The sequence below is a fragment of the Tinamus guttatus genome, unplaced genomic scaffold, assembly GCF_059628265.1.
Source record: "Tinamus guttatus ecotype Peru unplaced genomic scaffold, ASM5962826v1 Tinamus_guttatus_pri_ptg000018l, whole genome shotgun sequence".
NCBI lineage: Eukaryota > Metazoa > Chordata > Aves > Tinamiformes > Tinamidae > Tinamus > Tinamus guttatus.
In genome coordinates, this window is record NW_028288552.1 from 3025772 (window position 1) to 3051043 (window position 25272).

Here is a 25272-nt window from a genome sequence, read left to right on the forward strand (position 1 = left end):
AAATTAATTCATGCACCTATCTAAAATGAAGCTACAAATTTTGTTTTTGCTCTGCTTAATGCACATGCACTAACCTGTGTATGATAAATGTAGCTAACTGCTTATAACGGTTATGGATTTATTAAACCAGATTAATTAATGTGACAATTTTATTTTAGCACGTTCTTGATCAGTGATTCCTAATACAGCACTTGTATTATTGTCCTGCAGCCTTCGAAGTGCATTGAAATATTTCCATCAAAACTATTTTTAAACTACAATATAAATGAAAACAGCTTTTGAAAAAGTGCACAACATTTTCACACTCTTGTATTTTTATATTTGTTATTCTATGTATGAAACACAATTAACAATTTTAATTTAAGCAAACAGTAAATACGTGTTTTTATGTATAGCAATTCTTTGAAGTTTAAATATCAGAATGGACAAATTAAACATTGTTGTTGAAATGACTGTTGTTAAAATAATAATTACATAATAACCAATATAAGCAAGATATCTGTTTGGTTTGTAAGAACACAGATCAAAACAGAATTATAGTTACATACTAATCTTTAGATCACAGCCACGTTTATGCAGATGCAGAGATTTATGCAGATTTTCCTTGACACATGTGAGTAACCCACAGGACTACTCAGTCCTGTTATGCATGGCTTAATTTGTTGCTGGATTAGACAATTATTAATGTTATTCTTTTCTTTATGAGAGAAAAAAAGAAAAATAAACTAATTCCTCTATAGTCTATTAGCAGAAATGTATTTTTTATCTTATCACAGATAGGAACATTTTCTCACAACACTAGACTTGCACAAACTCCTGGCATAATCAGTACAAAGTAGAAAGAATGTGTGCAGACTGCATGGACGAATCACTCCATATGAAATATTAGGGCATATATTATTGTTGTTCAGTGTTAAATGAAGGGAATACGCAAAGGAGACACTGCTGCACCTGGTAACATATTTTCATCATGCAGCAATTTATGAGTCACAAAGAAGCCCAGCGCAGCCCATGCTACTCAATCAGGACATAAAGATCCTGAGCAAAAAGCTCAAACTAAATTGGCGGAAGAGCTGTCTGGGGCAGATCGTCTCTTTCTCCTGTTATATAACGTGGTGCTTTTTAATATTACATCTAGCCATGTGAGGCTGAACATAAAATATTTTCATAGCCTTACTGAGAACAACATCCATGTTTAGAAAAGAAACAAATTCAGGAGATGGAGAATCAAAGGATGGGTCTGAGAGGATGGGAAGAATCCAAGCCTAGACCTCGGATTTGCAGTAGTTGGCATTAACCAGAGGGTGGACAGTTTTAATGTAATTCAGAATTCATAGAGGAAGTGGAAAGCATTGCTTTTTGTGCAAATTCATTCCAAATTTTTAACAACTGAATGATACCTCAATTCTGACAAGGAGCATTTTCCTAACACTCATGGGATTAATTTAAAATCCCCAACTAAATCAGCAACAGCACCTCTTTTTTTTAACTGACTAAATTTTCAGAATAGTGAAGCGATCTCCTGTTTTGTTCCAGAAGGACACAGTGTCATATATTGTGCTTAAACTAAGGAACACCTTATCTGTATAGGGTTACCAAGGAGCTATTGTAGCATAACACTCCAAGATTCATTGGCAAATAGTACAATAAATTAAACTCATTACCCTTAAAACAGTGATTGCCTCAAATAGCTCTTATCTATGCTGCAAGAGTTTGTTAATTAACGCAGTTGTGGGCAGGCCAACAGAGAGAGAGAGAGATGAAAACTTAGTTCCACTGAAGTTGATGCTAAAGCTTAGAAGTCTGCCTTGCACTTTGGTATGGCCAGAATTTCATGCCTATTTTCTACTCCTTTGATACAGTGTAATCAGATACTGTAATTCAGGATCACACCAAAGTAAAAGCTAAGTGCCTTGAGAGGGGGAATGGGGGTAAAGCACATCATTTTACACATTTCTTTCTTTTTCTTTTCTTCAATAAATACAAAATATTAATATTGAACAGGAACAGTTTCTGCCTTTCTTTCTTGTTTGGACCATGGACCAAAAAGATGACAGCCTTTACAGCGAAAAAATCCTTTCTCCTTTAGGAAAAAAAGAAAAAAAAAAGCTTTGATTCAATGGGTTTTCAACCAGGCTATCACAGAAAAATTAGTTGTGCATTCCATATAGCTGAACTATTAATAATATTAAGGAAGTTAGTAAGTGCTAGCAGTGTATTTGGCTCTACCAAAAGAGGGAGAGACAGTTGATAAACACAAGGATAACCTAAATTCCTCCTTGGAAATCGCACTATTGAAGTCCATGGAAATTTGGTGGATAGATAATTGCAAAATCTGCTGTTTAAGAGATCACAACTTCACTTCTAAGAGCTGTCTCTTTGCATTGAAAAGCTTTCTGGATTTAGGCCCATCAGAGACATAAGCCAATGCTTAACTAAATGAATCATTCCTTTGATTACAATGAGTGAGCACAAGTTTCAACAAAAGTTTCTGTAGGCCTAAGGCTGTTTTATTCTTAACATTAATATTGTGTCCTTTTAAAACTCTTTTTACCTTTTTTTCAGAAATAAAAGCGAAAAAGAAAGCAAGCAAATAAAAATTTTATACTCCACCCACCAGGAAAACATCTGTAAAAAGTTTTTAAGATGCCAAACACACCAATTGTAAAAATAAACTAGTCATATATCAAAAAACTCTCTTCAGCTTCAGTTTAGTTTAAATATTCAGATTTAAATTGTCAGTTAGAATATTTTCTTTATATATGGATAATTCTTTGTCATTATATAAATACTTTCATTTTGGTCTTTTGAATGAAATATAGGTATTGGTGTTTATGATAATTAGAAAGCTTGAGTGAAAAGTGCTGAGAGCACTCCCCAGGAGAAACAAAACACCATCAAAATAGGAGTAAAGCCTTTATTGGTCAAGACTTTTTACCAGTAGCCTAACTGGTTAAGCATATCCTTGCTTAAATACAAGATAAATAATCTTAATAATTTTTTTAAAGTATATTTGTTTTATGGCATTTTAGGAGAGTAGTTTATGGGAGTACTGGCAATGTTTAATCTCATATAATAAGCAGATGGTCAATGCATGCAACTACTAAGCCTCTTTCATAAGCTAAAAATCCAGTCTACTTTCACTCCTCCCGTGGAAATCTTTCTACTACATTTAAGTTTTCATGAAACCTTGTTTTTGGCAATTTTTTGGGGGGGCTAAACTTAAATGGATGGCGCCTGTCTGTCCTTCAGTGAATCCTAGCACCCTCTGCCTTGACTGTTAGGATCAGTACTATCTCTTTTAGGCAGCAAAACTCAGACTAATCAAAATTATGCTGAAAGCTATACCAAAAAAGCCTCGGAACCTACTCCTTCCTTCTCTCTCCCTACTAGCATGGCCCTGAAACATCTTTCTTTCCTCTCGTTCTCTGTACTGAAATAGGCCACTCGCCTTTTAGCATCCCCTCAGGATACATCTTCACCTCTGGGAACCTCCAGAAGTGAGGTTATACAGCTATCAGAGGGCAGGGAAGTGCCTGTATCCTGCACTGACCTGCACATGCTAAGCAGCAGCCAGGGCTGCCTGGTGTTAGCCCTGTATTCTGCCCTTAGATGCATGAAAGGGCTCTAGTGCAAATCACTTCTGATGGTATTACTTAGAAGGACTTTTTTATCTGGTAAGATGACTCATGCTGCTGTTTACCAAAACATATGTGCTTGAGACTCTTCCTTAGTCAGGTGCAGGTCACAAAGTTTTTCTTGCTCCTGAGGTAGCACCTGACTCTTCAAGGTCTCTGATTCTGGAGCGCTGCTTCCCTTGGCCTCCCACTCAACCCTTGGCCAGATAAATGCTCATAAACAGGAGTCCTGTTTTCTGCTTGCTGCTGGCTGTCAAACATCATAAAACACAGCTGTGGTGCTGGCTGATAGTAAGAGCAATCACAGGCTCTAAGGTCAAATCTGCGTTGCATTTGCTACTGGAGCTGTTTGCTGTGCTGCGATGAGACATTGACCCGTGCTAGCAAGGCACGATAGCTCAGGGACAGAGTCTGGGCATCTCTGTGCTTTTCCCCATGCAACTCTGTAAAAGCAGATTTTGCTGGCATAGCTACATAGACACTGCTCCCCGTGTCTCTTGTCAGCCCACTACAGAAAAGTGTTTCTGGTGTTACTCTAAATACGAAAGCAACTCCCATGTTTTCCTGTGTTCCTTCAGAAGCTGAGTCCCGCTGACCTCCAGAAAGATTTTGGAGTTAAACAGCTTTGGAGAACAAGAACAACTAACCCATTTACCTTCAACCTTATGTAACAGATGCTTAAACCAACTCATTTTTATTGATCTCAGGTTAAGCTCCTAAATTGCAAAATCTTTTTTTAAAATAGGAATTAGGCTCTAATAAATCACACAAGTTATTCATCTCACCTAAATCTTTGAAAATCATCCCCTATCTTGCTTCACTTCACCGTCAAGAGGTTCTCTATCTTTGATCAACTGCATAACTTTTAGAAGATAGATGAGATATGTCTTGTTTTAGATACTTCTGCAAATGTTTTTGCATCCCATTCTTTCTCCTTTATCCCAACCCTTTCCCTTTATTGTACCTCTTCTTTTTAGAAATGATGAGCTACTGCAAGAAAGACAAAGTGAAATAAGAAATGAGCCCAAGCACAACCACCAAACAGGGGGCATTCTCAGTTCCTTCAAAGAAAGCAAATTCTCTTGTGCTTTCTGAATGGAAAAGGATTAACACAGAAGAAGGAACCAGGCCCTTCAGTGGGAGGGGAATGAAAAGTGGGGAAAACTCCAAATACTTGACTTATGGAGGCTCACTGCCTCCATAAAGAGGCCACTCATAGAGATACCAAGGCAATGCTGACGCTACTTTGTTGTTTTCCAGGGCAGTGGATCGTCCCTTGCCTCAGCTGCTCTGACAACAGGACCTGCGACTGGAGGGAAATCACGTGGCAGCCCCATGGCTGCCAGTACTCCGTGCTGGCCAGGCCCCAGCTCCAGCAGTGTGTGGAGGGCAGAAGGGTGCGTAGTGGGGTTTGCATCTGGATTTATCTACACTTACTTGGGCATTTAGTGTCCTTAATTTGGAAAAATGATTTTACAATTGGCGTATTAACAAAAATCCTTACTTATTATCGGAAAAAGTATTGGATGGAAATCCACAGGGATGGAAACCAACTGTTACCAATAATTTAGCCTCATACTTGTGAACTGCCAATTAGCATAGACGTCAGGTCATACCAGTGGAGTTCCCAGGCCTAAGGCATACATAGTCACTAGTTAAACCTACCGTGCTTGGTCACAGCGAGTGTTTAAGCACTGGGAATTAATTTGCTCTAGTTGTTACAGTTTGTCCTATACTTTACAAGCAAGTTTGATTTCCTGGGCTGCATACCTAATGCATGGCATTGCTTGTGCACGCTAATCTTACCAAGTCTTCTTGCACATTCTTTTCTTATAGTGAAGCTTCTAAGGTGATTACTTGGAAAAACAAGATCTCCTTAATAGGCATGGTATGACTGTAAAACAGTTGACAGAGATCTGTTACCTGAGGCTCAGGTACATTACTAAGGATACAGGTATCCAGAAAGTAAGTAATTAATTCTTATGAAGATTTTTTCAGTGTACTGTCTAGGTAAAATAGTAATTTAGAGTGACATTTTGATAAAATCTGAGATAATTTCCATGCAGAAAATGCAAAAATAATAGTCCTTCAATTAACATTTCCTTCTCCTTTTCTGATCATTTGTTATCCTGCACAAAGTCCTTCATTGCCATTTTACTTTATTTCCACCGCTGGTTTTCAGTATTACTATAGAACGTTGTGTTTGTCCTATCATATGTGTCTCAAAAAAGTGTATGTTTGACTATGGGGGAGAAGCCCCTCATGTTCAAAACAAACACTTTTAGACTGACCCCATCGAAAATATAAATGAGTTTGCTAGCTTTTCTTTATTTTTACTACATAGATAACAGGCTGCTGTAGTAAGCAAGCACCCTTTGAGTCAATATAGAGAAGAGGAAAAAGATACCACTGCGGGATGCCAGAGTAGTGCTAGGAGGATTATGCTCTTTTCCCCCTCATGAATCTGACCGCTCACATCCACCAGTATCAAAAATAGGATAACATTTGTTAAGGGTCCATTACAACCCAGTATAAGCTTGAAAGTTTGTAAAATTATTTACTTGATTCAAATTCCATTTTATGATCTGAATTTTTGAAGTCACTGGTCTATATTACTTGTAGATGAGAACCAGATCATACTTGAACTACATTAAAATAGTAATAGACAAAACTTCATAAAACTAACTGCACTTGCTTCCCTTTCTGCTTATTTTGCAAAAGTCTCTCCTCTCTGTCTAATAACCTTTTTGGGTCTGTAGAAATATGCTGGAACACTATTCTTGTCTTAGCTCAGATGTCCATTTAACTCATTTATTCCTTAAAAGTCATTTTCAAATGCATGTTTCCTTTTTGGTAAATTTCTTTTATCTCTGTATTTTATTTCCCTGATATTATTTCTGTTGTTAGACTGCAGTGGTAACTTGATCAATCATTTCAGCAGAGCACCTATGCTTTTTTCACCAAAATCAGAATTCTTGGATCACATCCCTCATATCAGTAGAATTTAAGAAGTCAGACTTTCTTCATATATAAATCAGATGATTAATAAATGTCCTCATGCTTTGACAACAAGGTCCCATTTTATGTGCTATTAAGGCAAATTTTAGGGTTACTTTAGACACTCTGAGCAAAGTAAAAAAGTTGTTTTTCTTTTTTTTTTTCAAGTGCTCACTATAAAAAAAAAGATTTTTTCCTGTTGGTTAAGCTGTATGTTAACTAAGTCTTTTAAGTACACTAAATAAGGTAATTAGTGACCAGATGGTGAGGTATAATTCTTTTGATTAAAATATCATACAATAGATCTTGGTAACCGTTTTATACATATTTTTGCATTTGTAATATGAGTTTCAAGTCATTACATACCTTGGCTTTAAGCATTACAGTCACTGAGTTCTACACAGAAAGTTTGAATTCCTGTTCAAAGTTCATCCTGAACCAAGTCAATAAGAACTCCATGCATGTCTCATAATTACAAATCCTCCCTCTGAATAGCAGAGATATGTGTGTTCATAGCTTGGTTGGGTCAAATGAAGTCTTGTCTTTCAATAAGATAATAATAGCCCCTATGACTGAATTATTCATTTGAATATCGGTCACAAAATTCTTTCAGACTCATATAAAGTTGAATCAAAGGTAAAGCAAGAAGTCATATATATAAATCACTTCTATCTTCTTTAATTTTTTTACTTAATCAAAATATGGTTTGGTTCCAGCATGATTATCTGCTGGGCTTCATTTCTTATGCTAAAGTGTCATAAGACAACTTTGTAAATGCAATAAGTGTCTGGTTATGTCCTTTTTTTTCTTTTTTTTTTTTTCAAAAGGAAGTGCTAATCTCTATGCAAATTTCTAGCTATGATAACCACAGATTATGTTGCTATACTCCTCTTTTAGTTTTATATGCAAAAAAGAAAAAAATGTTTGTCCTTCTAACCCTAATGAATATGAAAGTAAGCATACAATATGTTAACTACTTCTGTGCTGTATTCTTGATTTGGATGAATTTCAACAACTGATGAGTAGGATGAAAAGTGAATATGAAATGCAGGACACAAGATCAACTGCATGTTGAAGTGTAGTTATTCTAGTGCAGTTACTCTAGTTTTCCCATGAACAATAGAAAATGCAGTTTTCAGATATGTCTGTTGCTCATTAATTTCTTTTCTGTATGCATTTATGTTTCTGAAATATAATTATCATGGTTCAAACAGAGCATTTCTTTCCTACAAAAGAATGTTTCTTAAATTTTGTTCTCTAGCTTCAGGCTGCTTTTACGGCTTGTATTAAAGTTTGTTTGTTCAGAGCTCATTTTTAAAATTATATTCTCCTTTTCCATAGCGGAAATTAATTTACCTTGAATATGGCTTCAAATTGCTTTCACACCTTCATTAACTACTATTTTAATCTGTATGCTTATGAAACTGTGTTAGAGCTTGAGTTGTTTCTGTTTCATAAAAACATAAAGACCACCCATAGTGAAACAATAACGTTCAAACTGGTGGAGACCTGAGAAAGGATATACTTTCAGTGAAGAAAATTTTAGAAGAGACCTTATTTGACTTTATGATGTGTTAGCAAGACTAATCCATCATATGTTTGTATTTCAGACATGATAAACAGGAAACTTCTAAAGCATTTAGTCTAAGGTGGTATCTGTCTGAGGGGATGTTCACTTTAATATCTGCAGACCTTTTCTGGGCGATAAGATGCGGGCTATATTGTTCTGTAAATACTAGTACTTGAGGAACTACATATATATGCCCTAATTGTATCGAAGAAATAGGAAGTCTGAATTAAAACGATGGCATTAGTATTATAGTGGCTCAACAAATCCCTGAAATTGTGGTTAATAAGCTTTTGCTGTGAGATTTATACAGTTCTATTAAGACATAATGCTGTGATTTTTGTTCTTAAAGTAGAATTAGTAGTATATAGAAAGCTGGCCTCAATAGAAGGGGAGTGTATATTTTGTTTATCATTCAAAAATTATTTAGTCTTTTAAGTGTTTAGTCTTGTAATAAAGTACCATTGAGTCATATGTAATTAAGAACAGGAAATATGAAAAGGCAATATTTGCTGAAGTACTTAAAATTCAGCTGTTAAAACAGGAATTTTAGCATACAATTTTTTAATAACATTTATGGTTAAGTAGTATTTTGGACTTACAGGTGTTTAAATTTCTTAAGTGTGGTTAATTTATAATGATAGGTCTAGTTAAGAAGTGAATTCCACTACGCTTACACAATCTATTGAAGTCTGAAAGTTATAATGGATTTTTTTCACACAAATGTTTGGCAACAAAGGACACTGAAAACATCTGTCTGCATGAAAATGTTGTTCTGTGTCTAGTAAAATTATAGCCTTATGTATACCTGATCCTTTAGTCATCCCTTAGACAAATCCCCCATTGACCCGAACAGCCCATGACTAAACTTTACTAACTGTAAAGAAAATGAAATATGGCATATTCTAAACACCTGAACCATCATTTTACTCATGAGTGTTGTAGAGCTAAATTCAAAATTATCAACAGACTGTTGGCTTAATTAGCTATTAAATACTAGGTGACACATACACAACCACAGTAAGTAGGTGCAGCTCTATGATATAAATGTTGCTATGATATAAATGTGAACGTGAATCACACACTCAATTACATTGAGTGATTGTATTCTGATTTGTTGAATCTCTTGGTTAACTGAAGAATGTGAGTTTTTATTCTGGGATTTCCTTCATTCTTTCTTTCTGAGATCCCTGTTGGTCTTTTGGGAGCATATCCATGTTACAGTTACAGCATTCACAGTATACTGAGTGTAGTAAAGTTAACCTTAAGAACCTTACTCCATCAGGGATGCGCTGTGGACATTCTTCAGTCTTGTGATATTATTTGAAGAAATGTGAAACCCATCAGATTATCTATTTCTTCCAGCTATATTGAGAGGTCTAAAAATCCTCTGTTCTGACTGCTATCATCCCCTACATGTTTTCAGAACACCAGGGAAACAACAAAAGCACTGTTGTAAATCCCAGCTTGTATTACTTGTAGTGCCAAGAACCATGGCATTTAAGGGCTAGAACTGTCACTGTAAAAAATAATCTTAAATAGCTTGTTTCTCCTGGTACAGATTTTCTAAATGAGTGTGCACATTGTCCTCCCATTGATAGTTTCACCTTTACACCTTGCCAGCTGACTACCACATGCAGGCTTGAAAATTCACACATGGATCTACTGCTTACATGTATATAGATGTGGATGTGTAGAAATTTTAAAGCTCTATAATGCTAAAATATTTAATAGAGTGAACAGACTCTGTGTGTGTATGGGGGGAGTTATTTTGCTTTTTTTTAATATAATGAAAAAAATGGGAAAGAAGCTGATGATCTAAATTTCAGTTTTTCACACTGTGCAGTGTTTGACTGCACAGATTTAAAGATTTAAAAATCTTTAAAATGAAACTCCAGAGCTGGACTACTATTCAATACACAGTCTCAACAAAACAGCACATCTTTTTATCATGTCTCTTCACCTTGTTTATAGTTCTTCTCTCTTTTTTACCATTAAATAATTTGTTCTATTATTTCAATTCATCAGAAGCAGAGATTAGACAGAATTGTAGTCATATTAGAATGAAGAGTGAATAAAAATGCCATTTCTGCCAAATTCATACAGTGTAGTGCCACATATGTTCCTCTGCAATTAGAAATTACTGCAGTGAGTGATAAAAATGGTGTTATATGGTATTAGATATAAAGGAGAAACTATCTATGTTCCACCAACTGGTGCATAACCTAGCAGAACATATTTGTCATTGCACTAATGAAGTTCCATGATTTGAAGATATGCTTTCACTCACTTTGCAGCTTAATAATATCCTCACTCCCATTACTGTTTAATGCCCTTACTTGTTAGTATGCAAGAACTACATTTAAATTAGATGTACATCTAGATACTACAGTGATGGATATATGAAACAGATTAATTTAAGAGACATAGATATAGACAAGGTGGTGTGATTTAAAAATCAGAAGAACTGTCATGTAAAATCTCAGTCGACTTTAAAATTCAGTCATATTGTAAGTGCAGGCTGTCTTCCTTATTGTAAATAGCTCTGTGCATCTTTCTGTGTGAGAGAGAAGGATAAAGTGAGTATCCAACCAGTCCTTTTGTTACCAAGGACCATTACCTACCGTGAGTCATGTTGGTTTAAAGAGGTTTCTTGCAATGTATCATGAAGAATATTGGGGAAAAAAATGTGTAATCAGTAGCTATTTGAGAATTTATTCTATAAAGCAACTTTGAGATATCCAGGATAGGCGATAAAATAATCTCTATATGCACAATGAATATTTTAAATTACTTGCTCCCATACATAATCTGTCAAGGGTTTCTCCGCAGACAATGGCTCAGGTCACTGTCATGCTCTTTCTTGGCCCTACCACCAGATCATGATATGTTTGTCTTAAACTGTTCTAGTACTAAGGAGACTGCCTTTGGTGCACTCTTATGGATCATTTTTACTCACAATAGGCTCATGGTTGGAAATGGAATCAGTTCCCCAAACTGTGGTGATTCTGGAGGGGCAGGTTAAAGAGTGATGCACTAAGGGACAGGAATCCAAAATATCTTCACCACATAAGAACCCTGAGAGAAGCTTTGCAAGCTTGTTCTTAAAGCTGAGTCATTCTGTACAGTTTAATTTTTCTTTGCATACCCAAATATTCAAGGCGGAAGTGGTAAGGCATCAAAAACAAACCAAATAAACAACAAAACCGGAAGTTACAGGGCGCCAACTACCCTGAATAGAAAAAGATCCCAGGATAGCACCAAAGGAGATAGGAAAAGGAACATATTGCAGTGAAGACAAAAAGAGCTGTTATTGTGTTATGGCTCTGTGGGTTTTTTGATTCCCGGTTTTACATGTATGTTCCTGTATGTGTGTTTCTGTCTGAAGGGACTGTGGTGGTAACATGCCACACACGGTTTCATTGGCAAACCACAGTGAGTCTGGGTTCTCTTTCCTTTTGGTCATTGCTTGCATGTTCTCTTCAGCGTAAGGAAATGTTAGTCCTATCAACTAAAAATAGGGCAAGTGCATTAAAAAAATCATGTGAAAATTCTCTCTTTGGTTTCCACATACAAAAATGCTTGATTTTTTAAGATGAGTAGGGTTAAACCAGATTAGGCTTCTTTATTCTCTCACAAGTTCAGAGTAGCCCAGTAAAGCTTGAAGCGACTTTTGTCAGACTGATGGAGTTTCAACATGTCTTCAGGCAGCTCTCTCTTGCTATCATCTCATCAAACATACACCAGGACTCACTTCAGAGTCTTTGCCACCAAAATAATCCCCTTACCAAAATAATCCTCTTTTATCCCCTGAAATAGCAAAAATATATTTTCTTTGCAGGTAGGGTAGCTACTGCATTAATTAGTATGTGTGTTATTTAGGTTTAAATTCAAATGATTCACATTTATGTAAAGCAGATACCAAGTGAGACACACTGTATCGCAACAAACCACATGAGGAACTGGAGAAACTACAGCAGGAAGCTGCAAGTAATCAAGAGAGGCTCTGTACTAGCAGTTGGAAGTAAATATAAAGGAATTGGCAGGAATGATAAAAAATACAGAATTATAACTGTGCAGCTATAATCATCTGTAACCTTTACTTTTTGTCTTTGAACATGACATGAGTTTTTGTTAATGACATCAAATATATTTTGCTAAAAGAAAATAGTAGCATCAAGATGACAGGACTAGAGAACTGACAGCTCATAGAAAGAATTTTTGAACAGCCCTGAGTAGGCTTTGCAAACCTCCAGCCTAGCAATATTCTCTCATAGGGATTATGCTTTTACAGTGTGTAACTACCAAAAGTAAATCATATCCTTTCTTCCCATCCAAAGATTCTCTTCATAGGTGACTCAACTAACAGAGGAATGATGTACTATCTAATAGAAAGAGTAAATGAGACTCTGCAGGAATGGCAAAAGACCCATGATGTTAAATGCTATCACAATATCAATGAGGGAAAAACATTTATCAGTTACTCCTACTATCCTAAGTTTTGGATGAATGCAAATGAGAGACCAACATTCGAGAAGGCACTAAAACAACTGCTGCAGAGGTACAGTATAAAAGCTATCGCTGGCTTGCTTGTGTCTTCATTCTCTTCACAAATGTGTTTAACAGACTTTACAATTAAAGTCAGTAAACAACTAAGTATAATGTGTGCAGACCATATTGTGTGGTTGAAAAATAGCAGAAAATGACATCAGGCCTCTGATCAGGATGCCAGATACAGTTCACTGAAATGTAATGCAATGCAGTTAAAGTGTTTGCCATCTGTTTTAGGGCAACATGTGTTGTTTTTCCTTTCTGGGTTTCAGATCACGTCCCCTTGAGAACACAGACCAGACCGTATTAATTGTAGGTGGTGTTCAGTGGCTTAATTCCAATCACCTGCAAATTATTCAAAAGGTGTTGAACAGGTAATGTTATGCACTTAATGTTATTCCTAGTCACACCTCCATATGATAAAAGAGAATCAACCTCAGCAAAAAATTTAAATACAAACATTTCATTTGTTTTCTCATGAGGGTACACTTAACTGACTTTGAAAGAAAAAAAAAAAAAAAAAAAAGCAGTGTCTTTTAATGTGCCTGTGAGTAAAATGCACATACTTCTTTTTATTTGCCAAACAGGGAAAATCTATCAAATATTCTGGTGATTATCAAATCTATAGGGATGGGCTTCCACCTACCTGTGGATGGAATACATTCTTTATCACAGGTAAGTTGAAAATGTATTTGGAGTGCGTTTTCATGGAAGACTTGTCATTTCAGCAATAATTTTGCTGTCTGGCTGAAATACGTTAGCACCTCTACTGAGCAAGCTTTAAGTAGATCAAAGAAAGAATAATATTTGCATTTGCTAATATGGCTTGCTGATGCAGATTCAAGCCAATTACAGCTAATTCATGTGTTCCACCATACATGGAGAGCCATTAGAGAGGTTAGGCTAAGTCAGCTGTTCCAAGAACTAGAAAAACCTTCAATATGAAGCCTAGTGTAAAAGTTGAGAAATTGAGTTGGAGGTAAGCAGGTTGTTCTTTGTACTGCAGAGAGTACAGACCCTCCTCAGGCTTCAGCTCTCTATAAATCTATCCTAAACAACCTATTAAGGCAAAACATTGCAAAGCAGCTGGAAAGTACCCGTGAGTCTAGCCTGTTATTTATGTTAATAGGGTGTTACGGTCAGTTCCAATCATGTCCAACACTCTTGGAGTAACAGATGGGGTTTTTAATATATTGTATAGCTCATTCAATATTTTTAGTTTAGAGAAATTCTCTGTTTATAAAATATAATAAAGAATACATATAAAATATGTGGATGAGAAAGCTGGGAAGTGCTGGAGGACAGAACAGAGTAAATGTTGGCTATCACGGTTCATGTAACATTCCAGCTATTCACAAGTGTTGAAAACATAATTAGCTGTCATAGTTCACATACAATATGGTCACATTGGAGACTGGTATTCACCTATTTTGGCAATCATAACATACTGCTTTATTCAGTATGTGATTTACTGTTTCTCTCATCATTCTTTTAGCTACTGAGAGTGCCTTGCTAGATTTTGCCTATTCTTTCTTTCCAAGTTAGTAGTATCTGCCTTGGCTTCATTGAATTTCTTCCTATTGATTTCACCCATTTCCCTGACTTATGTAGATGCCCAATTAGGATAAATTAGGGAAGTGGTTGGAATCAGTTAGAAGAGTTATTCTCGCTTCTGTCATAGATTTCAGCACTGTTAAGTTCTAGATGGAAAAAATAGAATTTTGATCTAACGTAGATGAGGCAAGAATAGAAAAAGCATTAAAGGCTTCCCAGAACTGCCTTCTTCATTTTCCTGCCCAGTTAATTCACAGAACTCAAGAAAGCAGCTACAGTATGTACCCAACATTATTTTTCTTTTCAGTATCTGAATCATATGCCATGTGGTTTGGGTGCTCTGGACTTGTGGATAACTCCAACTACTCTGAAAGCCTTTCTAGAGCATCAAAAACACCAACTTAGCAAATTTATAGCTAACTTTTGTTCTATTCCTGTCCTTCCTGCAGTATCTTGAGAAATAATGAATAATCTGTTCTTCAATATAACCATTTCAAAGATTCCCATGGCACTGCACTCCCTTTTAAGCAACAGTCACAGTGACTTTGATTTGAAGCTGAACACATCTTGTACAGGGAGATTTTCATGATTTCTTAAACAAACAAAATGTAATAGACATTTTTTCCTGAATTGTGTTTCATATTACCTATTTGCATGAGTTGACTCAGAGTAATTGATATCTGGCATGTAGCAATTGTTGGAATCAAACATTTAAGCAGTCCTTTTGATACTGCTTTAATATTTGACTATTTTATCTGGAATGCAGAAAGAAGTACAAAACTTATGGAATGAAAATTTGGTGATTCTGGATACAGCAAAAAAATATGGTTATGAAGTTGTTGACACCTTTGTCATCACAATGGGACGCTACAAAGAATTCCTGCAAGGGAAGTGTGGCTGTCATTTCCATGAGGTAATAGTTCATGTTTTGTTTTGTTTTGTTTTGTTTTGTTTTGTTTTTTCATTCTCAGTTATTTTAAAGAGATTTTAACTGCCTAGTTCCCGAAAAGAAGAAAAGTATCCCACAAGTATCACAGTCATGATTCAAGTATAGGCCAGAAGAAAAATCACAAAGATCGCAGTAGGTATGAAAGTACCTGTCACTTGCTCTTCAGACTGGAACATGACTTGAGGACCGGCTAAATGTGATTTAATACCTCACAATAAAAACAGGCATGCTCTGTTAAAAGATAATTTGTATAAAAGGATATTGTACATTTTTTGCACGTTTTCCAAGCTCTCATATTATTTCCAGTGCAGTATATATTCCTATTGCTTTTGGACCTATTCAGTTTATCTGTTTATCACACCTCAGCCACACAGGTGTTTGTCTTGCACCTTCCTGCCTTATGACAGACCAGAGCTGGTCAGCAGACTCCCATCAAACCACTGATACATTGAAAATGGAGCTTAAAATAAAGACTTCTCTTCCTGCTGTATGTTTACTTTCATGTGCCTGAGAAAGAGCTTTCTAGAATAGTTAGAATAATTGACTATACCAATAGAAAATAGTAGGTCATTCATTCTCATTGCTGTGAATAGTCCTCTTTTCATTTTCTTTGAATATCTGTAGAGATTCTGTGCTCCATCTTGCAATCATTGCAATGAATGAAACAGGCATAGTAAAATAGTCATTTGAAAATGTGACATATTCTTCTGATGCTTCAAAGTTCTGGCTAGGAATCTTCACACGATACTATGACAAGATACAATGACAAGAGTCTGTGGATTAAATGAAAAACAAATAAACAAATGCATTATCGTGGCTAGGTACAAAATCAACCTGGATGTTGCCAGACCAGAGAAAGTAAAGAGTTTGCAAAAACAAGACATGCAAAGTTTTATTTTCCTTAGGATGTATGTTGGGTAAGTTTTGTGTCTTTTCTTATGAATGCTCTTCCTCATCAGCAAAGGAAAGTTTTTGGCTTTGCGTTTCTTGTATCTTCCTAGGTTCAATTAGCCACAGCAGATTTAATGTGTCGGATGAGGGAAATGTTATGAAGGAAGACTGAAAAAACCCTGAAATCCAGGGTGACCATAGTAAAGTTCAAACAGAGATTTCAGAGTGGAATCTTGCTTTCTGGTCATGATCTAATCTAGTGAGCATGGGCATTTGCTTGTAGCTGCTGGATTCTATTTAATTCTCTCAGACATAGCAGTCACTAGAGCAGAATAAAAAGAAAAAGAAAGAAAAAAAAGAGAAGATTAATAACAATAAGGCTTTGAATATTCTCCTTAAATATCGAAAAGAAAAAAAAAAGGAAAAAAAAAAAAGAAAAATGAAAAAGGTCCAGTCTCAGAGGCATAAGTGTCTTTTCAGATGATAAATGTGTCTTCAAGGTGGAGAGAGGATAGCAACCAGCTGCAATGAGCTGGGACTCTCTTCTAGCACTGGGGTCACTGAAACAGAACATAGGAATGGGAGCTTTATCTGACCTGTCTGATCTCATGTACTGAGTGTGAAAGTCACAGTTGATTTCCAGCTCCTCAACAGCTCATATGTTTGCACTCCTCTGTGGGGTTTCTAATCTCCTGTGGGACCACGCACAGCACACATGGTTAGCTAACTGATCCTTTAATCTACTCTGTGCAATGCATTACAGAGAGATGAACACAGCTCAGTCTAAATGAAGCTGGGAAAGGGGAAGTAAATCATGGACCAGGTATTTATGCAATGAATAATCAGTCCTGGGAAGTAAATGCCTCCTCAGTTCCACCCAGGCATATACTGACCCTCTTTTTTTCTAGAACCCAGATGTTATTGTCTTCATGGGTCATTGCAATGATCACCATTTCCAGAGACCTTCTGAGCAAAATGGAGAACTTCAAAGCGAAATATTTCAAATGCTTTGTATAGAACTGGGTGGAAAACAGAAGGGTGTGATCAGTCATCATTTTTCACACACTCCTCCATCATTTTGTATGAGCTCATGTGCAGATTTGGCTTTGCTTTTGAATCTGAGGGATCTTAACAGAGAATATATCCTTCTGGGGAGGATCAGGGAAGAATTTGGCTTGAAGAAATGTTGTTAATGAGGCTTCAGAGGTCACAGTGTCTGAAAGAGGCATACATGAGCCCAGGAGAACCCATCAGCCACCAAAAAGCAGCCTTGGTCCTTGAAGAAAGTAAAAACAGAAAGTCCTTGAATGCTTTTGATATCTCATTAATTTTAACAGTTTTGTCATCAGTTTATTTCTGCATCCTGCCAAATGGAGTTTCATCAGGTGCTGAAGCATTTGCACCAGGAAAATGGCATTCTGCCTCTGAGCCTTTCTGAGCCAAGAATACTATGTAAAATCCCAGAACTTTCCATGTTTTATGAAGCCAGATGAGAAGGATTAAGTCCATTGCTTTGTACTTTCACTTTCTTTCTCTCAAAAATGACCTCTTAGTTTCCCAGAATGTAGCACCCCTCTGTAAGCCACAACTCAACTAGAGCGCAGCTGAGTGGGAATGGGGACTTGTCATTCTGTACAGTCAGAAAATAGGAATGGAAGTGCATTCAGTAGTTCTCATTTAATTCTTGCTAGCTGATCAAGTAGAAAGCTATTGCACCTATTTGTCCTGATAAAATTCTTTGGGTTCTGACTAATACACTTCAAAGGGCCTCAGATTACCCTGAATGACTACAGATCTACAGTCTTTGACCTACAGACCTACAGTCTTTGCTTAGATTGCCAGGAATTTGGACTCTCTGGATTTTTAGATTGAACCAGGGCAAAAACGTAGTGAGTAACTTTGACACTTATTGCCCAAATACTCATCTAGTTCATGCACACAAATAGGATTTTTTTTAATTAGCTCATTCTGCTCAAATGCTTATAGATAAATTAGATTGGCTGGTGTTTGTAAAAGGTCTTATGGAAGATATTTTTTGTTCAGATTTATTCCCTAATTTAATGACAATGAACTAATGAACACAATATAGAAACTAGTAACCTTGGAATTATTCTAGCTTAATCAGAGCTTGGCTGCAGGATGAACATTAGATTGCATTCTTTGGAGATTATGCCTAACAGGAATGTGCTTTGGGTGATTGGTTCAAGGTGGCATCATTTTGGAGCACTCATATGATCTAAGGCACTAATTTAGAAAAATGAATCTGCAGTAATTAAATGAAAACAAATAATTGTTCTTGGCTTAGCTGTATCAAATTGATCATAGGATATATTAATTTTCTACATGGATAAGTCTTGTTCTTTTTTAAATTCAGCCAGCTCCCTCACAGCCTCTCTGCTCAGTCTTTCAAGCCTTTGCATGTGTTATTTCTTTACTCATAGTTAATTCTGAGTTGCTTCTGTCCATTTATTTTGAACTTCATTGCCGATGAACATTGTTTCTGAGTGATTGTTAAGTGACCCTAAATATATCTCATATATATAAAAAGCTATTATGCCTTTCCATAATTATATTTAGAAATATAGTCAATTCCTTCAAGTGTGTACTTGATTGTTATGGCAGCAAAATTGAGGAACATTACAACTCTGTCACATCAGCATATTTCTTCTCTTTTGAATATAAGTTAGCCACCTGGCAGGTCTTTTGTTGTCTCTAACTGTTCCACTGCCTGGGTAGAGATCCTCTGTTCTGCATCTGTACAAGGTTCAGAGACTGAGACTCTCTTCAAGTTGCTTCATTCTACATCAGTGTTTGTGTAAGCATTGAGGTCAGGCCTTGAACGTCTCATAGTAGACCCCAGTTATCAGGGTCCCGAGGAGTCTACCTTTCAATACGCGTCCGATGGATATTGGATTATTTGACATCGATTAAATGTGGTAACCCCAGGGATTTACACAAATCTGGGAGTCAAGAAGAAAAGTTCTTCTGCACTGTCCCTGAACCACATTGTGGTTATATCAGTATGATACCTCAAACATCCAAGTTTGGAGATATCTGTTAAAATAAAATAAATAAAAAAAAAAGAACCGTAAGTCCTTTCTTGAGGAAACAACTTCTCATCCATACAATTTGCATCAAGACCTGAGATCTAGGAAATTCTAGCAAAACTCATAGTTGAGACACAGCATAGGTTTCTCAAATGCCTGGGATCAGATCTGTACCGGAGCTGTGAGCCACAGAGTGTTGTGCAGATTTATACCTTTCCACAAGTCAGGACTGCCTTGACTCTTTTTTTTTTCTGATAGCAAGCCATGAAGCATGCATTTTGTAGTGTAGATGAAATTGTCTTTAATGAAGATAAGATAGAGTGTAATGCACTGAAGACATTACAGAATCAACCAAATGATTACAATGTGGCTAAACTTTTGGATTTCAATGCTTGAATGAATAGGATCTGGCACTTTAATTAACATGTAACACAAGTTGACTCGCCATAATAATGTTTGTAAGTAACTTGCTGCTCAAGGTAATACCAGCACTTGCCTTGTGGAGAACTGTCTCAACAGTTGTGTGCACACAGCTGTGTATCCTTCTAGGTGCATGTAGAAAACATTTACATATGTCATGTTTTTTTGCAGGTGGTGAAATCCAATCCCTCTGAAGAAAGTCCTCACATAACAATGACATTATCAAGGCATTATACACTGGGGAAATTTATCAGTGCTCAAAGCAAGTCATCACACCTGCAGGACTATGCAACAAATTCTCAGTCCCCATATCATGTCCGAGGTCCAATAAATCAAGTTTATTCTGAAATCCTTCTCAGCAGGCTCTGTGCAAGGAAAATGGAGCTTGTCAGCAAATAAGCTCTCTTGGATGAAGCTCTGGAACAAGAGACAGGCCACTACCTGTGTGACAATCCAAGGACTATGTTGAATTTATGACACGTTTCCTTGAATTGAGGCTCACATACCTACAGAGTTGAAGACATGGGACATTTTTCCCAAAATTTTATGAAATCAAGATGTGTCCTGGCAAATCTGTGGTTTGGAAATGGAGGATGAAGAAGTGGAAAAGAAGGGAAGTTACTTGAACTGTTGCCAATGCTAGAACAGCTGTAGCTAAAGCAATTTTGTATTAATGATAGTAAAGAGAGAAATACATGCACTTGAAGTATTTGGAAAGGACTGCTTTATTTCTTCATTAGTATCTAGTTTTCTATTTATAAAGTCACTGTAATATTTTAGTCTATTTAGAAACTGCTTACATTCCATTTTAAAGTGTTTTGTTTTATGTGGATGTGTTTCCTTTCAATATCGGTCTTTTCTATTTTGACACTTGGTTCACACAGTTTTAAAAGGTCTGTAATCATTTTGCTGAGGACACCAACTTTTGAACTCTAGCGTTTTTAGTGAAACCATGCCCCAGAAGAAATATCTACATTATTTTTTGCATGTTCTGATGTAGAAATAGGTTACTTACTTAGACTTGAGACTGATTATAACTTTCACAATGTTATATGCAAATATAGTGAATGCCTTAATATGATCTTATTTATGGTCTCAGTTTAGGAGAGTAACCATGTTCAGGAAGACTGTTTAACATGTTCTTAAGTGTAAGCCAAACATGAAGGTGCTTTTTTAATGATTTCTTTATAAAGTAATTGTCAATGTGTAAAGCTAGTACCATAAACAAAAGAAAAAAATCCCTTTGCAAGCACACATAAGAACTTCATAAATTCTTTTCTAATTTAGCATAAGAAGGCCTGCATGGTGTGGTGGAAGCTCTGAATCTCATGCTTGACAGGGGCAGAATGCCTGCTTGAGCGTGTTCATCCCACCAATTATTTCTGTGTTTGGTCTCCCAGCCCCTCTGGCGTTTTCCATTGCAGTGTGCAGGTCGTTTCATGACAGAGGAAGGTTGTACAGTCCCCATCAGTACCGTGGCTGCAGCCAGCTGACTACCTGACTGAGCAAGTATTGGTGAATTCTTGCTCCTTCCGATAAGATATATGGAGACATGACGGGAAATAGCTGTGCAGTTTGATTTAGATAGCTAAATTAGGAGTCTGGCTTCGCTAGATGGTCAGAGGATCCTCAAAAAGAGGATCGGACGTAGCTAAATTAGGAGACCTCCCTCTATACTGACAAAGTTTCTAATGTAGACATATGTTATCACTATGTTATCATAGCGTTCAGTAAGACAGTGTGGATATCTCCTTTTCTCTGTAAGTGTTCTCTGTAAGCTGTTGTTGTGCCGACAGTGAATGTCCTTAAACTTCTGTATACAGTTTTCCCTAACACAGAGTTTTACATGAAAGAGTAATAAAGAACTGAACCTAAATATTAAGAATGTCAGTATTTGATTATGGGAAGTTTGATGATCTGTGCAATAATGTATTATCTTGGGGTCTGGGACTCTAGTATAATCTTAGTATTGAAGGACTTAATATCTTGCCATTGCTATCAGTGCATGCAAATTCCAGACAAATGTCTTTGTTATTAAGATGGTCAAAGATAGTATATTACAACTCTGGCTTTGTTAAAATTTTTAAATTCTTTTAAATCCATATGCTGTTGCTGTTATTTTCTGTACACAAATGTCTTTAAGATGTGAATTGTGTTTTTCTGATTTTTTAACCAAAGACTGTTGCTAAAGCATATGTATGAAGCAGCTGTAATAATGAAGAGGAAGGAGCTGATTTTGTTATATTCTAGCTGATATTGGCAAATGTGCAATTTATCATTTCCAGTTTCATCACAAAGATGGTTTACATGTGTTGTACACCTGGATGTCTTAATGTTGTTCAAATCTTATTTCAAATGTAGCATGTTGAAATTTTCCTTTATGCATTCTATTTTTAGCTACTCATTTGTGTCTCTACATGTATATGTGTGTATAAACCATTGGTACAATTTGAAGACTGATCTTTATTTAAATGCACCCTTTGAATATATTTTTTCAGCACTATAGGTGATCTGTGCAGTCTTAGGAGTAAGTGAAGGGAGTGCAGACTAAATCTAAATAGCAAGGCACATTTTCCATTATTTAACTTTAATATATATCTAATATCTATTGCTATGTGAGAGGAGACTGAGATTAAACTACATGAAAATATCACTTGCTCATACAAATTAAAATTTTCAGATTAAGACAATAAAAAATGCTGTTTGAATTATAGTGAAAGCATGTGTTATTATTATGTTTTACTCTATAATTGTCACATCTTCTATGACATTTTGCCTGAATGAAAATTACATTATTATAATTATAATTATATAATTCTTATAATAATTATTATATAATTATTATATTATATACGTTGTAATGGATACAGAATTTAGCTTTTTTCTGTATATTTACCTTAGTCTCATTACTTGCCATTAGGATGGCAAAGGACCTAACTTCCAAGATCGGTTCCATCTCCTGATACATCCATGAATTAACCTAGAATTGGTGGAAGGACTGAAATAATCAACCTGGGCAATAAATAGCAACAAATTTTGCTTAATCTCTGCTCAGCATGTGAAGTTTTGAATAGAACCAGAGTTTGCTTTAAGTTATAGATAGCGTGAAACTATGCTGCCAAAAATAAAAACATGTACATAGAGAGCAGCAATCTCAGCTTTCATTACAGAGGCTTTAGATAAAGTTGTAGCATGATGCATCAGTGTCCAATGAGTTATAACTCACTGTTGTATCTCATATAGCTGTATAGATGCTGCACATATATCTGAGTGTTAGCCTTGCAGAGTACATGGCCGTTGTGATCATGTCCCCCCTAGTAAATATCTTCAGAATAACTGGCTGATAATAAAAAGAATTTTCATGCTTGTAGGGAAATATCCTGGCAGCTTTGTCATCAGAGATGCTGTATTTCAAATAGTCCTATTTGACAAGGAGCTGAAAGAAGGAGCTAGGAATACTATTTTTACAACCAGTATTCATTTGAAAATGTTAATCTATAAATTATTGCTTTCACACCATTAAATATAAGCCTTGTACTTTATTTTTCTATTCTCTGACATACTAAAAAAGGACATCAAAGTCAATTTATTTGTTTAGTGGGTGGGGCATGCAATTACCTCAAGGTTGAAATAACCACTAATAGTTATGCCTCCGTTGCTATGCTGAGCCAAAGAGAATGCTTTGAAGAGGCAGGTTTGTATTATATTAAGTTGACTGCAGTCCAGGGATCTTTCAGATTACATTTTTAGAGTAAAGCAATTTTTTTAAAGGTGCGGTGAGCTGTCTGGCATAGAGTCAAACTCCCAAACAAGCCCCTGTAGGCTCACATGAAAAATATAGTCTTACCTTTTTGTTTGCTTGCTAGCCTTGCATCTGGCTTATTTTACCTCACTGTTATGACTACATGTACCTGTTGTATTCCCTGGTACCCTTCCAGATAATCTGAGAATTTTTTGCTTTGTCTAAGAAGCAAATTCTGGGAATCTGAGAGGTTATTGTTGCAAATGTAGAGTGAATCTCCAAAATGCCAATATTAATGTCTTACTGCTTTTGCCAAATTCAACAGCCTAAAAGTCTACTGATTGTGGTGGAGCAAGCCCCTTTTCTAGGACAATGATATTTTCCATTGAATTTAAAACAGCAATAGTGTGGCAAGACTTAGTGTGCACAAGCATTTCAAGGCATTTGCCTTTTACAAGCTAAGTTCCATTGCCATCCTTACCTGTGTAAACCTTCAAAACATCAGAACGGTCAACGTCCAATGCAGGCATCCCTAAACTCATATACTGGTGCTGGTACTGATCCTGCAGCATTTACTGCTACCTTCACGCTATCCATCAAAGGAAAAGTCCTATCTGCACAGTAAAAAGATGTTATGCATTTTAGCTGTCGCAGCATGTAGTTTGGTGATAGTGAAAATAGGTTGTCAGTACACAGAGCAAAGTGCTCTAGAAAACTTTTCAAGTCATTAACATGAACGGGCTGAAGCCCTTGCTTCCTCATCACTGCTGCTGGGCTCCTGTAATCTTGCCTTCTATACCTCACTTTTCTCTGCAGACATGTTCACAGCAGGGAGCTATTGCATTCACTTCTCTCAAGCTCCATTTTCCTTCACTCACTGTGTGAGAAGAGGAAGAAAGGAGGAAAATGTGCCTCTGCTGTAAAGGCAAAAAGGGACCAGCCAGGGTCCTACAGGAACTCCAGTTCCTACCGTAATGGTCACCTCCTTTTTTCCAGGTTCATCCGTCTGTCTGCTTGGCCAACTTCCAGTCAAGTGGGGACAGCCCCTCCTGCAATGCTTAAAGCCTTGGCAAGGTGTATCATGTAAGTAGCCTTGGACTGAAGGTTAAGTGTATGTTCAAACAAAATTCGGACTGAAGTCTTTGTGAAACACAGCACCTGCTCAGCTCACCATCTCCTTGGTTTGCACTGCTGTAAGGAGTAGAATTCAATCCCTTTCATTTGAATTTCAGATGCTAGCGCCTTTTCTAAAGTTTTGACAATGTTTTTTACCCTTCTTGTTTGTATTAAATATAGGGAGGAATGTTCCTTGCATATTCCTGTGTAACATATGTCTTATTGTGGGCAAGAATATCCCACGGTGCCATGGTGAGTGGTATTCAATACTGCAAGCTTTAGGCTTATGTTGAGCAGCAACAGCCAACACTGTTGACGCATGCAGCCCAATGACTGTAAGCACTGTCTACCACAATGCTCTGTCAGGATATTAGCAAGATTCTAGGTGAGGACAAGCTACAGAGCCAGAAACTTTGAGAGAGGAATCAAAATGCCTCAGCTGCCTCCTGGCGAAGTTAGAGATATTGCAAAGAGCTCACTACAGATCAAGCGGTTGTGGTACACATCAATGAAAGTTGTCAGGAGCTCTTTAAAGTTAATAAATTCTATGGGATATTGCCAGGGTTTGCAGACCAGATTTGGCAGAGTTTCCCACCATGTTTTGAAAATGTCTTTTATGTTTTCGTTTGTACTTATCATTATCAACTTCCATATTTCCTTTATGATTCACCGGGCGTAAGGAGCTTACACTAATATTTCTGCTCTGCCTAATATGACTGTGAAGCCTCCCCAGATGCTAGTCAAATTGCCTTATAGTCACTAGATCAGACAAGTTTTCTTATTTCTACAGGGGTTTTATG

The 25272-nt window shown here is 36.6% G+C and overlaps 1 protein-coding gene across 1 annotated transcript in view; it reads left to right on the forward strand.

Annotated features, from left to right (window-relative positions):
* Positions 1–20567, forward strand: part of CPED1 (cadherin like and PC-esterase domain containing 1) — a 134385-nt gene extending 113818 nt beyond the window's left edge. Inside the window, exons 18-23 of the mRNA XM_010215322.2 lie at positions 4899–5035; positions 12543–12763; positions 13026–13127; positions 13341–13428; positions 15074–15220; positions 19786–20567. Of these exons, the coding sequence (XP_010213624.2) occupies positions 4899–5035; positions 12543–12763; positions 13026–13127; positions 13341–13428; positions 15074–15220; positions 19786–20013 (923 nt within the window). The 3' untranslated portion in view covers positions 20014–20567. The remainder of the gene's footprint in view (positions 1–4898; positions 5036–12542; positions 12764–13025; positions 13128–13340; positions 13429–15073; positions 15221–19785) is intronic.
* The last annotated feature ends 4705 nt before the right edge of the window (positions 20568–25272 follow it).